Genomic DNA, 17,248 nt, shown 5'->3' on the forward strand with positions numbered 1-17,248 from the left:
TCTGCTCTCTGTGCCGTCTCAAAAAAATGAACCATTAGTTAAACGGCATCTCTCTCTCTCTCTCTCTCTCTCTCTCTCTCTCTCTCTCTCTCTCTGGTGTGTGTGATGGGTGTTTGGGGAGAGGGGGGAATAATTGATTAATTAATGAATGTGATGGCTTGCAGCCCCTCTAGGAGATCCTGCTGGATCTGTCAGCTGTTAATCAATCTCCGCCGAGAGAGGCAAAAGAAGGCACAAGGTAAAGCACTTAATTGCATGGGGGAAATGATACAACCCCGGCATATAAAACACATCCTTAAACATGACTCTAGATGCCAGCGGGGCTGCGGGATGCAGGCAGTGAGCCCGGTCCAGGAGATGGAATGGGTGTGAGGAGGAGGAGGAGGAAAGAGGAACACAGCATCAGTCATTCCACGCCGATGCAAGTGCCCCCCAAAAGAAGGCAAATGACGGTGTGTGCACTCTCTGAGAGCTCCTTTTGTTCCTTACAGGGAGATGACAGTGATGTTTGTCCACATGGATCCCCACCAGCAGCACCTGAGGATGGAGGCCTCCGGCCCCCCATGTTCCTGACCAATCCGCCCCTGGCTCATGCAAATGCGAGCAGAAGCCCAGGCTGCTATGGATGGGATGAGACACTTCCAGGCTCCAGGCAGATCTCGCTCAGTGGCTGAGCCTCGCCTCCTCTGTGAAGCAGCAGAGGTCGCTCTGGTTGGCTTAAAGCTACTTTTTGCATCTTGGGCAGCTCAGTCTGATCTCCTCTTCTTGAGTTTGTGGAAAAGGCTTTGCATGTGGTAGGGAGGGGTGCTGGGTGAACTGGTGGTTGAGAAACCTCCCTCTCTCTCTCTTTCTCTCTCTCCCTCTGGTTTTCCGTTGATGGCCATATGATCTGGCACCAGGAGCCTGGAGCTGCTACCCGGTCACCAGCTGAGTTCTCAAGTGGAGAAGAGAAAGGAAGGCAAATATATATATACATACATATTCATGCATGCACACACTCACACACATCACAAACACACTTGTTTTCCCCTAGCCATCTCCATCCCTAACGCATCTCCTGCTGCTGCTGCTGCTGCCGCCACCGCCGTTCCCAGTGAAGTGTGATTGAGCCAAAGAGTCTACTGTAAACGGAAGCAAGTCTCTCGTGGAGGGAAGAGACAAGAAGCAAAGCAGCGCAGACGAGCAACGTGGGTTTGCCTTGCCAGTCAACAAGTGCCCCTTTTGGAAAGGGAGGCCGTCGAAGTGGAGCACCGCCGTCCTCCTCCCCTTCCTCACTCCAAGGACGCTAAAGTGGGGACTTCTGTCCGGGTGGTTCTCGACTCCAGAGAAACTTCCACCATTACCTCCAAAAGCGAAGACGACTTCTTAACCCTGGCCGCCTCCAGGCTGAGCCGCAAGAAAAGGGTCATCGGGGCCGCCATCGGGGTGGCCATGGTGTTGGTCCTCCTGGTGGCCATCCCTTTGCTGGTCCACAGCTCCAAGACCACCTCGCACTACGAGATGTTGGGCAGCTGCCGCATGGTCTGTGACCCCTACACGCCCCAAACCCATGGGGCGGCTTCGGCAGAGGCAAGCCAGGAGTTGGCCGTCATCTCGCCGCCTCCACACGTGTCTGGAGGGAAAGGAGACCCAGGGAGGAAGGGCAAGTCGGGGATTCGTGGGCCGCCGGGCCCTCCGGGGCCACCTGGGCCCAGAGGTCCAGCCGGGGAGCCAGGGAGGTCAGGCCCTCCAGGCCCACCTGGCCCAGGGCCTGGGGATATATCCCATCTTTCTACAGCCCTAAGATTGCCTTTTATGCAGGACTGCGGAAGCCGCACGAAGGGTACGAGATCTTGCGCTTCGATGACGTGGTGACCAATGTGGGGAACTACTACGAGCCGTCAAGTGGCAAGTTCACCTGCCCTCTGCCCGGCATTTATTTCTTCACCTACCATGTCCTGATGCGGGGCGGGGACGGCACCAGCATGTGGGCAGACCTGATGAAGAACGGGCAGGTAAGGTGACACTCTAACCCTATGAACTTTTCCTTCCTGGATCATCCTCTGTGCCCCCTCTGTCTCGCTTACCATTCTCAGTGTGCCATTCTCTCCGACTCTCCCCTATTGCACCCTCCCATTCCAACTGCAAACAGAATGACCCCTCCATCAATAGCCTCAGCATCCCAGTTCCACTTCACCTGTAGCCCCTCTGATTTGTGTGTCCTCATGCCAAATACACCTACCTGCCCACTCCCAATGCTACCTGCTCCCACACCTGGCCCCTCCCAGGCCAACTGCTAACCACACCCACTCTCATTAGCTCCTCCCAATCTTTCACACCGACTCCACCCACTCACCTTTTAAAGGTTCTGTTGCCCTGTGGCTTCTGCTCCTTGACCACGATCAGGTACCATCTGCTATGTAGTCAAAGCCTGCATTTAACTTTATGCGCGGAAACCTCGCCGTACACTCCAAACACAGCGCGTTTCAGTTATGGGGATAGAACAAGGGATTTGTCACAAAGATCAGGAGAACATCCCACCCGGCCTGAACCCAAAGTTAGCAAGGTGTGTGTGATAATTCTTCTTAACTCCAGAGTACTTTTTAGTAAGAAATTACTTTCCTGCAAATGATGTATGCTTACTTCTTCCCAGACAGGCTTTCTATTAATTAAACAACACAAGTATATCGGTCTTGCAAAGCTCTACACGTTTTATTAATCAGAGGAGCTACAGAGTACTGAAAATAACCCTGTCTTTATAAATAGGCAATTTATATTAAGAGTTTGGGGGGCGGGGGGCTTAACAAATGAATATCCAGCACATAATCCCACTGAGCTTTCCTTGATGTTCCTTTTCCCACTAACAACACCAAACAAACGCTACAATATTCGGATTTGCAATCCAGCATAACTCTCCGTTGACCTTAAAAATCACCTTAAATTGGAAGCCGTTTTGGGGTCAAACCTGCTTCCTCTTTTCTCCTCTCTCCATGCTTTGGGGTGCTTAGCTTTTTAAAAAAAATTGAAGGGAGGGTTTGATATATGATAAAATATAAAGCAGTACACTGTACAGAAAGCAATTTCATTCATTATTCCAAAATGAGAAGATGTTCTCATTTCATAAAGGATCGGAGCAAACTTAAAGGAAAAGAGTGATTTCCACATTTTCTTTTTACACACATATATGGGGCAGGGTTCTACTTTCTTTTTAGAAATGCTGCTTACATTGATTCAGTGTGAAACTACTTAAAAATGCCATAACTAAACAAATATTTACTGCCAGCTTACACAGAATCGTGAAATCTAAACTTTGTGCAACAAACATCACATCCAGTGCACAGACAAATATGCATTCTCCTAAATACGGTGCATCTAGTTAGTGAAGTTTAATAGGATTTGCATTGATCAGAGAGAAATTGGAGCCTATTGAATGCTTGAAAATTGTGTGAATGGACCTTATTACAGTAGTCTGTAAGACAAACAATAGATGTAAGATAATCTTCCGGTCTATGGAATGTTATAGAAATTGCTTATTTTATACATACACACACATTTGGTAAAGTTGTGTGCCTACATCTATAAATTGTATGTCAAACAAGATATATAGAATAACTGCATGGATATTTAAATAGCTTTAAAAAATGCCCACTGTGCATCTCTATTAAGAAATATGGGGAAATATGTGTTTGTCTATCTCAGCTACTTAAAAGATGATATATACATGGAAGTGTGAACATAGCGTAAATTGTACCCAATATGTATTACTAAACACTAATTATTTTATTACCTAACCTACATAAATTACAAAACACATATAAGCATATTAAATACTAATTGATTATGATCATATACATCAATTTTGTGCTTTACAATTAAGATTTATTCAGTTATGTAGAATTGTTGCAGGGAGTGTGTGTTCTATTTTATCCTATACATACAGAATTGTGACTCACAATCTAGCTTCAATTTCACTTTTAGCAGTGAATAACATACAACAATTAACACTTTTCTCTACCAGTTATCTGCATGATATTATGTATATATACTTGCAAATCCCTTCTACATGCACATTTTCCTGTACTCATAACTATAAATTATTAAAACAAAACTTGGTAACAGTTTCATTCCAGTTACACGTCCATGTGAACATAATGATTTGCTTTTACATGAACTGCATGTAAGATGTTCAAATGAAAAAAGAGCATTTTGCTACGCCATGGGGTTATATGAATCTGAAAGAGAAGCAGAGCTACTTATTTTTTAAATAAACCAACTCCATCCCAAATGCAGTCCAATAACACTTCAATATCTTCTCACATGTTAAAGGACTTCAAGTTCATTTCCCTTCATCTATATGTCTTTCTGTCCATCAAAAGTCCCTTTCGTCTTTCTTCTTCAGCTAGATTTCAATAAACTCACTTCCATGACCTCTGCCACATCTTTATATTTATTAGCAATCCGAAGCTGCAGGCAGGTGCAAAGTTTTCAAGAAGCACATCTTATTTAGTTGTTTTTAAAGGGGTGTGTGCATCTGTTTACTGAATGAGCTTTTGTGAGTCCAAAAGGCAAGATCTAGAAGCCATCTGCCAGGAGAGGACTTTCCTCCCCCAAATTAAAAGTAACACACACACACACACACACACAACTCCGCAACTAGGACAGACACCACATTATTAAACGGGCGAAGTTACACTCGAGTCTCATTTTCAATGCTTTCCATTTATTGAAGATAAACAAGCAATTGATCTGAATTTTTTAAACACATCCCCGTTCTCCTTCAGCAAGCCCCCACATCCCTGAACTAATGAAAGCAACCTCTCTGGAGAAGGGGATCCGTCATCTCCACAGAATCAATAGGCGTATTTACATATGCTAGCCGAGTTCAAGCAAAAAACCAAAAAAGACTATAGGAGACACTAGCGTTAAATGTGAATGCACACGCATCGATGGCATGTACACACACACAGAGAGAGTTTTACGTCGGCAAAAGATCCTTGAATCGCCAGATATATAACCCTGCTGTTCAAAATTCTGGACCAGCCAAACTCAGTAAGCGTCTGTTTTTACTGCCCTGCACATTGTTTTTTTAAAATAAATAAATAAATCCACATCAGAAATTGGGGGGGGGGGGCTGTTTCACACATTATGGGTTAGGAGTGTACACAGTGTGACTCTGGAGCAGCAAACATCACACACCCACACAACGTGAGGCAAACATACGGTAGTTGCTTTGAACCAGACAGTGAACACACACACACAACCTGTAATGCAGAGGTTTTCAACCTTTTTGGGGTCCGCAGCTCCCTTGATGCAACTATCTTCTTTCTGCGGCACCCCTGTGGGGCTCGGGAGCCCAGTTATATGCCACCCCTTGGCTGCAGAGCCGGCAGCCCCTCGTCGCTTTTTGAACACCCTCCCTTGTGGAGTGTTCCCTCAGCCTCCTCTCCCTTCTCCTTGGGAGTCCTCTGGGCAGTTGCAGCTGCTGCCCCTGGTCTCTGAGCTGCCCCAAAGAGAGGTGCCTCCTCACTCTGCCCCACAGGGGCCTGGGAAGCACCCCCTGGCCAGCCCCAGAGGCACCATTCACCCAAGGAGCTTGTAGCCAGGGCTGCTGCTGCAACAAACAGCTGTGCAAGCCTTTGGGAGGCAGAGATGCAGGAGGGCATCAGAGGAGCGAGAGAAGGAAAGAGGGACAGAGGATGGTGTTTCCCGTGGCACCCCTGACCATTGTTCAAGGCACCCCAGGGTGCCCCGGCACCCAGGTTGAAAACCACTGCTGTAATGTATAGAGTAGCCTCAGGGCATCTCGAAGCGCAAGTCAGAATTGGCCCCAGTGCCAGTCAGCTAGGCTGTTGTCCATGCGCCTACTAGGAGTTTGTTGTCTCCACACTTTTAAGAAAGCCCAGCGCTGGCCGTTTCATATCCCGTTGCTTTTCTAAACTAAAACATACTTTCCAACTATAACATGTATTTGACAGTTTCCTCATAGAAGTGATTGAAATGATCTATTTTTAGTTTTGGCGGGTGGGGTGGGGAGATTCTGCAGCCGAATTAATCTCACCCCACTTTCCTCCCTGCAGAAATATATTAGGGAGAGTGCCAATCGCCCCCTCAGCCTGTTCATTGATTTCAGTCACTTCTTTTTTAAAAAAAAATGCAGAGCACAGTCAATTTCACCCAGGCCTTCAATAATTTCAACATTAATATCACGGTTCTGTCTCCCTTGCAAAAATAATAAAAATAAAAAAATCAATTAATTTCTAGCAATATTTGGATATCCAAAGTGCCACTAAGGATAAATTTGGAGTTTTTTCCCTGATTGGTGTGAGGGGGGAAAAATTATAATGGCGTGGCTCTATTGATCTGAATGCCAATTTACATCAAGGCAAATCTCCACCTCCGCCTCACCCACAAGTGAGACAAGAAAACATCTAAAGACCTAAGTAATGCTGAGCAGGATTTATGCTTCATGGGCTTTTTTATACCCCCTCCCTTCTTCCCTCCCACCAGCTTAGAATAAAGATTGTCCCTCCTTAAAATCACAAAAAAACCAAGACCCTGTAATAAGAAAATGAACGCTGAGATGGTAGGGTTAATACGTGGGTTTTTTTCCAGGGAGATTTTAAATAGATTTCGACACCTTCACAATTTGTGCTTGGTGAAGAGGAACAATTGCCTGTTTATTAAATAATAAATAGCGGGGAGGATGGAAACTGACATGGCAACTGGTAATATTGGTTCAGTCAATTCGTCCCTGGAGACCTGTTTGCAGTCAATTTGTCAGCAAGGACCTCTCTCTTTTTTTTATTTGAGTTTTAATACCAAAATGCCTCCTGTCAATTGAGATCAGGGGCGAGAGATACCCCTGTCTTTACCTCTGATCCCAGACTAATAAAACAGCCTTTTTTTCTTCCCCGTCGCTATCCTTCCTCCTACTCTTTTCTAAAATTTATGTAGCTTTTTTAAAAAAAAAAAATAAAAAAGCCAGGGTATTAAAATAGAAAAATCACTGTAAGATTTATGTATAACTGTGGCAATAAATCTAGCAGCAACGTAGGCAAGAGCGGGGAGGGGGCTACACTGCCGTAATCTAGAGAGATGCAACAAGACCCTGGGCATCTGAGACCTGACCGTCTGAAAGACGGGTGGCCAACAAACTGCTCTCTTCAAATGTTCTTGGACTCCATCTCCCATCAACCCCAAGTATGATAACGGTTCGTCGGGGAGGATGGGAGCTGGAACCCAGTGCCATATACAGGGCACCACATTGGCCCCCCCTGACCCGAAACGTTCTTGCGCAGGTGCCAAGCCAAACCACATTCGATCAGCCCTTTTCCTTGTGTGGCTCTCCGAGTTCAGTGGCAGTCTATCCCACTCATAGCTCAAAGCCAACTAGGGCTTAAACTCCAAGAAGGGTTTGCTTTAATTCAGTCCCCAAACGTTTGTTGCAGCTTGAGCCTGTAATAGCTTATAAATACAAAAATGTCACATACACAAAAACCTGCTTTTGAACATAGGCACAACATTGTGCTTTTTCTCCCTGCTGTTCCAAGAAACCAGGCCTTCTCGGTAGTGGCGCCCGCCCTGTGGAACACCCTCCCATTAAATGTCAAGGAAATAAACAACTATCAGACTTTTAGAAGACATCTGAAGGCAGCCCTGTTTTAAACCACAGAGCCTAAGACTTGCCGATCAGAAGGTTGGTGGTTTGAATCCCCGCGACGGGGTGAGCTCCCGTTGCTCGGTCCCTGCTCCTGCCAACCTAGCAGTTCGAAAGCACGTCAAAGTGCAAGTAGATAAATAGGTACCGCTCCGACGGGAAGGTAAAGGGTGTTTCCGTGCGCTGCTCTGGTTCGCCAGAAGCAGCTTAGTCATGCTGGCCACATGACCCAGAAGCTGTACGCCGGCTCCCTCGGCCAATAAAGCGAGATGAGCGCCGCAACCCCAGAGTCGGCCACAAGTGGACCTAATGGTCAGGGGTCCCTTTACCTTTAATGTTTGATGTTTTATCATGTTTTAATATACCCCACATAGGCGGGGTAATAATAATAATAATAATAATAATAATAATAATAATAATAATTACTAATATCTGGAGCAAGGGGGCCAAGGTTTCAAAGACTAGAGGGAACAGCATGGCACCTAGGCAAGCTGGGGCCCTATCCTTGGTTCTCACCAGAAATTAATGGGGGATTTGTACAAAAGTGCTGGCTTTGACTGCAGAAGGTTCTATCCCTGGCATCCCCAGGAATGTCTTGCGGCAGAAGTGGCAGGGGGTGGGATGGGGATTCCTGTCTGAAACCCTGGAGATCTGCTAAAAAGAACCTGCTAGATCAGACCAGCAGCACATCAGGTCCAGCATCCTGTTCTCAAAGTGGCCAATCAGATGTGTAGAGGAAGCCCGTAAGCAGAACCTGAGAACTGCCAGCCAGTGAGGAAAATACTGAGCCACATGGACCAGTGGCCTGGCGTTGTGTTCATGTTAGCTAGGGACGCGGGTGGCGCTGTGGTCTAAACCACTGAGCCTCTTAGGCTTGCTGATCGGAAGGTTGGTGGTTCGAATCCTTGTGACAGGGTGAGCTCCTGTTGCTCTGTCCCAGCTCCTGCCAACCTAGTAATTCAAAAGCACACCAGTGCAAGTAGATAAATAGGTACCACTGCAGCGGGAAGGTAAATGGCGTTTCCGTGCACTCTGGTTTCTGTCACGGTGTCCCGTTGCACCAGAAGCAGTTTAGTCATGCTGGCCACATGACCTGGAAAGCTGTCTGTGGACAAACGCCAGCTCCCTCAGCCTGAAAGCAAGAGGAGCGCCACATCCCCTAGTCGCCTTTGACTGGACGTAACTATCCAGGGGTCCTTTACCTTTTTCTTACCTTTTTCATCTTAGCTATTAAAAATAATAATGCAGTTATTGAACACTAGCATTTTTTCAGCACACCCCTCTAACTCTCACTGCCCATTTCATTCTTCCTCAGTATAAACATACATACATAGACTGCTTTTATGTCTCATCTTTTTCTCCAAGGAGCTCAAAGTTCTGCCCCTCTTTTAATCCCCACAACCAACCTTGTGAGATAGGTTAGGCTGAGAGGCATTGACTGGCCCAAGGTCAGCCAGTGAGCTTCATAGCCAGGTTGAGATTCGAACCCTGCGCTCCCAGGCCTTAGTTGGACTCACTAACCATTGCACTATACACTAACGTCCAAAAGGAGCTCCCTAGGAGATAAGAGGCACAGAAATGAGACCAGTAGACTTTGGGGCAGCATAGGATTTGGAATTCCCATGCGTTTGGCAGGGCGTAAAAAAATAAAACACACACACACTAACACACGCAGCATTTTGGAAAGGGCCAGGCTGCTATTCCTTCTTGAAACTGTTTGATCTGGGAGACACAGGGCAGCGGCTCCTTGCAGTAAGACCCTGGAGCGTTCCCAAGTAGATCAAACTGGTTCTTCCCTTTCCTGGCCAGTCGCTCTCAATATCCATCACTTAGTCAGTCCCAAATCCCACACCGGGGGGACATGTTCTTGGCTCCTATCCTTCCCTAAGCTTTGTGTGTGTGTTTTTAGGCTCCCCCCTCCGCTCTTTTTGCCAAGACTCGCTTACAGAGTCTACACATAACACTTCCAGAACGGCTCAAGTACATAGAATTTAGCAGGCATTAGGCAACGTCAGGAGTGGTTTAAATCTTAAATAATCAGGGCAGAGGTAAGGCTGAAACCTGCCTGGAAATTATAACCTCTGCCCTGCAAATATTCACTCCTACTTCACGATGTGTGGGTCGGAGGGGAGACAAGTCTCAGCACTCTGCATATGCCTCGACGAACTGTCTTCTTTCGCTTGGCTCCAAGGACAGATAGAGGCTCATATAAAACCCCTGGATCTTCATTCCAATGCCATAATTCTATGCAATTTTCCAAGGGAGATTTCGTTGCTCCGAGTTAAGCAAATGAAACATCTTTCCCTTCCAGAGTCACAGAAAGCGTGCCACAGGGGGGGCCAGGGTTGAGACACCCTTCTTGTCTCAGCAGAGTTCTCTGAGATCCCCACCCATGGCAGTTAGCAGGATCCACACTGGCAGAACTAATTGGCAAGCGGAGGGGGCAGACAGAAACTACCGTATTTTGCTCTATAAGACTCACTTTTTCCCTCCTAAAAGGTAAGGGGAAATGTGTGTGTGTCTTATGGAACGAATGCAGGCTGCACAGCTATCCCAGAAGCAAGAGGGATTGCTGCTTTCACTGCGCAGCGATTCCTCTTGCTGTTCTGGCTTCTGAGATTCAGAATTTTTTTTTTCTTGTTTTCCTCCTCCAAAAACTAGGTGCGTCTTGTGGTCTGGTGTGTCTTATAGAGCGAAAAATACGGTAAACAGACCAGGGAGAGAATTGCCCACGCACAGGCCTTCAGAGTAGGTCCCCTGACTGGGTCATGGGTGTCATAGAATCATAGAATTGGAGAGTGGATATCAGGGGCTCGTCCAGCTGTGTCAGTCGTGTGGGTAAACACAGAAGAGTTTGCCATGATTCAATAATCACTTGGCAACTAGGATTTATTTTTAAAGAAAAGTGCAAAAATAAAATTGTACAAGGAGATGTCTTTAAGAAGCCACAAAGACTGTTCTTGCTCCTCAAAGGCATTTAAAAAATCACAAACAAGCAGGGAAATGTGTAAGTACGGTTGCCCCACGAGCTTCTGTGCCGTTTGGAATGTTTTAACACTGCAACGCAGAGCTTTCCAAGCCGTGTGTCGCGACACGTTAGTGTGTCGGCTGCCATGTGTCAATGTGTCATGCGAACCCTCCTTCCGGGGCTGGAAAGTGGTTAGTTTAACCTCCGGTTTGCTAGTAAAACTGAATTACCGGGCCGCATGAAATGATGCATGCCTTAAGAATGTGTCACCAACACGCAAAGTTTGGAAAGCTCTGCTGTGATGGAACATGCAAAGCAAAGACTACCGGGGAAAGCTTGATCTCTTCTGCCTTTTTTTGGATGAGTGGTCTTGAAGGCAGAGACACCTGTCAGAAATAGGGTGTGAAAAGCTGGCAATTCTGTCCAAACCCCTGTATCCCACTCTTTCACTAGTAAGCTCAGGATGGCATTCAGATGGGATTCCCCACCCACCCAGCGCATGTTATCCTCACCTCTGCCATGTGAGAGACAGAACATGACCAAGGTCACCCAGGGAGTATAATAATATAATAACAATAATAATTTATTATTTGTACCCCGCCCATCTGGCTGGGTTTCCCCAGTCACTCTGGGTGGCTTCCAACAGAATATTACAAATGCAATAAAACATCAAACATTAAAAACTTCCCTAAACAGGGCTGCCCTCACATGTCTTCTAAAAGTCAGGTACAGTGGTACCTCGGGTTAAGTACTTAATTCATTCCGGAGGTCCGTTCTTAACCTGAAACTGTTCTTAACCTGAAGCACCACTTTAGCTAATGGGGCCTCCTGCTGCCGGCGCGCCGCCGGAGCCTGATTTCCGTTCTTATCCTGAAGCAAAGTTCTTAATCTGAAGCACTATTTCTGGCTTAGTGGAGTGTGTAACGTGAAGCATATGTAACCTGAAGCGTATGTAACCTGAGGTACCACTGTAGTTGTTTGTTTCCTTGACATTTGATGGGAGGGCGTTCCACAGGGTGGGCGCCACCACCAAAAAGGCCCTCTGCCTGGTTCCCTGTAACTTCGCTTCTCGCCCTGAGGGAACTGCCAGAAGGTCCTCGGAGCTGGACCTCTGTGTCTGGGGCTGAACGATGGGGGTGGAGAGCATCATTGCTGAGTACCCAGCTCTTGGGAATCCAAGTCCAGTGCTCCGACTGCAACTCTGCTGCACCATCTCTCAGTATTTTAGGTCGTTGTCTTGGTGGTGTATCTTTCCTAATCAGAGCTATTAGCCCCATGTGCTCGAGCAGCATGGTGCAGTGGGCACAGGCATAGGTTTGGATACAGGAAACCAAAGCTTGATCAAATCCCTCCTCTTGGTGATGTTCATTTGGGCAAGTCATTCCCTTGCAGAGTTGTTACGAGCATACATGGGAGGACATTCAAGCGTTTTGTCCACGAGAAAGCTTCCTAAAAATAATAAGAAACAGTACAGTAGAGTAAAAAGCAGGAACAAGCCACTAGAGGTGTTCAAGTATGGGGACAGCATCGTCACAAACAAATAGCAATATCAGGCGGCATCTGGGGCTTAGTGCACCAATTTTATGCCACCAGAGATAATGTTATGGAATGACACATAAGGTTTAAAACACTGCCGTTATCAATTTACTCTTCTGGAACACCACTTCTGATATTTGGTGGTGCCTAAATGCCTTTGGATCATTCACAAAGAAGACACACACACCCTCAATGCACACACCCACCCCAATTTGTGTGTGTGTGTGTGTGTGTGTGTGTGTGTGTGTGTAATAATGGGACAGAAAGCGCTTGTTAATAATGGCATGTTTCAGCAGTACTAGGAGCTTCTTCCCAAAGGGCCTCAGCCTTGCTTTGTGGACCAAAAAATCAGAGCTGTGGAAACCGAGGTACGGAAAAAGAAGCGGGGAAAATCACTGGAGCCTGCATAGTTACCGGTTCTCTGTCAGGACTGCAAAGAATAGATTTGCTCTGCCTTGCCTGCCCAAAACCACCCTTTTATATCTCATTGCCGCCTCCAGTTTTGTGATGCTATCCCTTACTTCCTTTGTAAAAACGAGGACTCTGTACATACCATACATTTAAATCATAATTAAAGCACACACACCCTAGAGAATCCTGGGAACTAGTTTACCCCATCACAGAGCTGCAGTCCCCAGCTCCCTTAAACCAGAATGCCCAGGATTCTTTTCTTTTTTGATTAAATGGTGTGTACACAGCTAAAGATGCAAGCTCTGGACCATCCAGAATCGCTTTGCTTACCTCTGCCTAAAGATCAACCCCCGAGATGTGGCCTTCAAACCCACTTCAGCTTTGGGCTTCTAATTAATTCTCAAGAGAAGATGCACTTTGGTTTCCTTAACTCACTCACTGAACCCTTTCAGGGTCACGGCTGGAGTTCAGGCATCCTGACCCCTAACCAGGGATGGGGAAGCTGCGGCCCTCCAGAGGTTGTTAGACTACAACTCCCATCAGCCCCAGCCAGCATGGTCAGTGGTCAGGGGGTGTGGCCCAGCAACATCTGCAGGGCCCCAGATTCCCTGTCTCTTCCATATGCCAAATTGCCTGACAGGAGATGATGGCAACAACAGCTATTTTTAAGGTTGCCATATGTCCTCTTTTTCCAGGACACATCCTCTTTTTCAGGAGTAAAATTTCCATCCGGGTGGATTTTTTAAAAATTGCCAAAATGTCTCTTGCTATACTTTCTGGATGAGAAATAGACATAACTGGTGACTGAAGACTTTCCTCTTCTCTTCTCCTGCCCCCCTCAGCAATATATCACAGCTTCTATAGCCTACATATAGTAGGGGTACAGTGGTACCTCGGGTTACATACGCTTCAAGTTACAGACACTTCAGGTTACAGACTCCGCTAACCCAGAAATAGTACCTCGGGTTAAGAACTTTGCTTCAGGATGAGAACAGAAATTGTGCAGCAGCGGGAGGCCCCATTAGCTAAAGTGGTGCTTCAGGTTAAGAACAGTTTCAGGTTAAGAATGGACCTCCAGAACGAATTAAGTACGTAACCAGAGGTACCACTGTATTTCAAATGAGAGTCGTCATAGAGTCTTTTTTTTTTTTCTCTTACAAATAATGGCAACCCTAGCTATTTCTATTATTTTTATATTTTCGTCCCCTGCCCTCTGCCTTCGATACCCCCCCAAATATATATGTCTGTGTGTGTGTGTGTGTGTGTGTGTGTGTGTGTTTGTGTATGTGTGTGTCTAATTCTGATTGAAATCTGCCCCAAGGTGCAGTCCCAATTCCACACCCGTCACTCGGTGTGTGAGAGAAAACGCTAGAGGAATTACGGTCAGTTCATCAACAGACAGCAATTCCTTCCGACTTCTCTCCAGAGTCATTTTTAAAACACATCTACATTCCCGGGCACCGTGCTGCTCTCCGACACACTGTCATAAACACCCTCATCGAATGAAGCCCTGCCAGCTCAGGCTGTGATCCTGTCAGCTCATCCAAGTTTAGATGCCTCACTAGTTGGACAGGAGGCCACTGAGGAGAATTCTGGTGGATCAGCAGGGGGAGCTATCCCCTGTTGGTGGCCAGCAGCCCAGGTATATAGATAAAGGTAAAAGATAAAGGACCCCTGAATGGTTAAGACCAGTCAAAGGCGACTATGGGGTTGTGGCGCTCATCTCGCTTTCAGGCCGAGGGAGCCGGCGTTTGCCCACAGACAGCTTTCTGGGTCATGTGGCCAGCATGACTAAACCGCTTCTGGTGCAACAGGACACCATGACGGAAACCAGAGCGCACAGAAACGCCATTTACCTTCCCGCCGCAGCAGTACCTATTTATCTACTTGCACTGGTGTGCTTTCAAACTGCTAGGTTGGCAGAAGCTGGGACAGAGCAAAGGCAGCTCACTCCATCGCAGGGATTCAAACTGCCGACCTTCTGATCGACAAGCCCAAGAGGCTCAGTGGTTTAGACCACAGTGCCACCCACTCCCATAGCCCAGGTGTATACCATGCAGCTAAGAGCCCCTGGGTAAGGGCTGATTCCCTGGGGCTCCTTGACAATTTTACATATAAAACTGTGTTCAAAACTCCCATTTTTCTAGGCACATTTTGCGATAGGGAATTTCATTAGCATGAGCGGTTTCTAAGCTCTGGGCGCAGTACTGCACCTAAGATTTCAGATTAAAAGTGCAGAGGTGAAGGAAAGGAGGGCCTTTTTCTGCCTCCCCACTTCCAGCTACTCTCTGAAGACTGGAGAAGAGACCCTCTTAAGGATATTAGAGGGGTGGACAGGGAAAGGACTAGACCATGTGAAAAATGAACATAATATTTTAGCTGCAGTTCATTCATTTTCAGCTTTGTATTCTTGTTATAAAAAAGCACGCATATACATTTCGTTGTTGTGCCCATAACCTAGGTCTAAGGTGCCATATAGCTCTGAGCTTTCATATCTCAGTTTCTAACACTGATATAAAAGCCTTACCTCCTCTAACACCTTTTGATTGTTCAGAAGTAATCCCATACCCCACTGCAGACATGGAGGCACCTCTGTGTCAGAGAAGCCGTTCAAGGGCAGTAGATCCTTCACCAAGTTCAGCTCTTAATGTTCAGAGAGAGCAAACATGTCCTTACACACAGGTGTCCTGGCCCCAACTGCTATCAGCCGAGCAAAACCACGACATGCTTCATTTGCACTGGCAACAATGTGCAATGAAAGCGGGACCTCCAACAAAATGTTGCAGTGAACCTCACCTGACAGGAGGGCGACAAGCCAGTCAGCCATGCTGTCCTCTAGCAGAACACCCCACCTCGCTCTTCAATTCCAGCCCCCATTTTCTGTTTTTCTTTTCCAACTATCAGTCAACATTCTGTGTCTAGTAGGGAGCATGCTCAGTCCTCATAAGGCTGTTTTTCTTTGGGAGGGGGTTGCATACCCTCTGACATTTCTCCCATGAAAACAGGGACCTCTGACCGTCCCCTCCAACATTTCTCCCATGAAAATAGGGATGTCGCATTCCATAATGATAATTTTACTATTTATACTCCTGCCCATCTGACTAGGTTGCCCCAGCCACTCTGGGCAGCTTCCAATGTATATAGAAACATAATAAAACATTAAACATTTAAAAAACCTTCCCTATCCAGGATTGCCTTCAGGCGGCTTGGGGGGTTGGATAACTCCATACCCTCTGACACTTCTCTGATGAAAATAGGGACGTTCTAAGGAGTAAGAATTACCAGCGGGAAGGTAAACGGCGTTTCCGTCTGCTGCGCTGGCTCGCCAGATGCAGCTTTGTCATGCTGGCCCCGTGACCCGGAAGTGTCTCCGGACAGCGCTGGCCCCCGGCCTCTTAAGTGAGATGGGCGCACCAACCCCAGAGTCTGTCAAGACTGGCCCAAACGGGCAGGGGTACCTTTACCTTTACCTTTTAAGGAGTGAGAAATTAGGGAGGTGTCTGCATGCTGGAGGGGCAACCTGAAATTGGCAAAAATACAAACAAACAACCCAATATCCTGTTTTATACAAGTGAGGGGGACCTAAAAACTGAGCATGCTCAATAGGTAGGTAAAGGTAAAGAACCCCTGGATGGTTAAGTCCAGTCAAAGGTGACTAGGGGTTTGCAGCGCTCATCTTGCTTTCAGGCCGAGGGAGCTGGCATTTGTCCACAGACAGCTTTCTGGGTCATGTGGCCAGCAGGACTAAACTGCTTCTGGGGCAACAGAACACCGTGATGGAAACCAGAGCGCACTGAAATGCCATTTACCTTCCCGCTGGAGCGGTACCTATTTATCTACTTGCACTGGCGTGCTTTTGAACTGCTAGGTTGGCAGCAGCTGGGGCAGAGCAATGGGAGCTCACCCCATCACAAGGATTCGAAACCGCCGACCTTCTGATCGGCAAGCCCAAGAGGTTCATTGATTTAGACCACAGCGCCACCCGCGTCCCATTCAATAGCCACCTAAGGGTGTCAGTTGGAAAACAATAGCAGAAAATTGGCACCAGGAGGGAAGGAATGGAAATGGCCTGTTTAAGTCCCTTACCATTTCCTGGAGGAGTTTCTAGATGGTTGGCTAGAACCCAGGTGAGGACACCCTGCAGTATTTCCTGCTTGTCTCTATCCTGTTTGCAACTTGGATCTGTCCAAGTAACAAAGACTGAAAAGTCCATTCTGGGGGCCGCAAAGGGCATGCAGATGGCTAATGGGGTGGCAGCAGAAATAGACCTGCTCCCCCAGATTTTGGTTAGGTGGTAAAATGGTCCGCAGCACATGTGAGGATTCTGTGGGTGACTGGTTACGTGTCCTCCATCAACAGACACCATTTGCTCATTGGTCAACCGTATTTAGTTTGTATGCAACAGAGTTTAGTAGCTGGCAACGGTTATAGGAGCAGCAACGGATGGGCTCTGGTTAGCAGTGGGTCAATAGCAGGTGGCCAGCATAGCAGACGCCCAGCAGAAGATATTCTTAGGATGGCAGGCTTGAAAGACAGGGCCTTCTCAGTGGTTGCCCCATATCTGCAGAAATCCCTCGGCCAAGATGTAAGATTGACTCCCTCTCTATTCTCTTTGAAGCAGGTCCAGAAGATGTTTTCTATCCCGTCTGCTTTTAATTAGGAGAGTAGGTTATGGCCCTGCCAGATCTTAATTTTAT

The 17,248-nt window shown here is 46.9% G+C and overlaps 1 protein-coding gene across 1 annotated transcript in view; it reads left to right on the forward strand.

The window, feature by feature from the left end:
* The first annotated feature begins 712 nt into the window (after positions 1-712).
* C1QL4 (complement C1q like 4) overlaps positions 713-17,248 on the forward strand; it is a 34,691-nt gene continuing 18,155 nt past the window's right edge. The window contains 2 exon segments of the mRNA XM_081849973.1: positions 713-1,762; positions 1,765-1,994. Of these exon segments, the coding sequence (XP_081706099.1) occupies positions 1,432-1,762; positions 1,765-1,994 (561 nt within the window). The 5' untranslated portion in view covers positions 713-1,431.

The sequence above is a fragment of the Podarcis erhardii genome (genome assembly GCF_964252035.2).
Source record: "Podarcis erhardii genome assembly, chromosome: 2".
NCBI classification, from domain to species: Eukaryota; Metazoa; Chordata; class Lepidosauria; order Squamata; family Lacertidae; genus Podarcis; species Podarcis erhardii.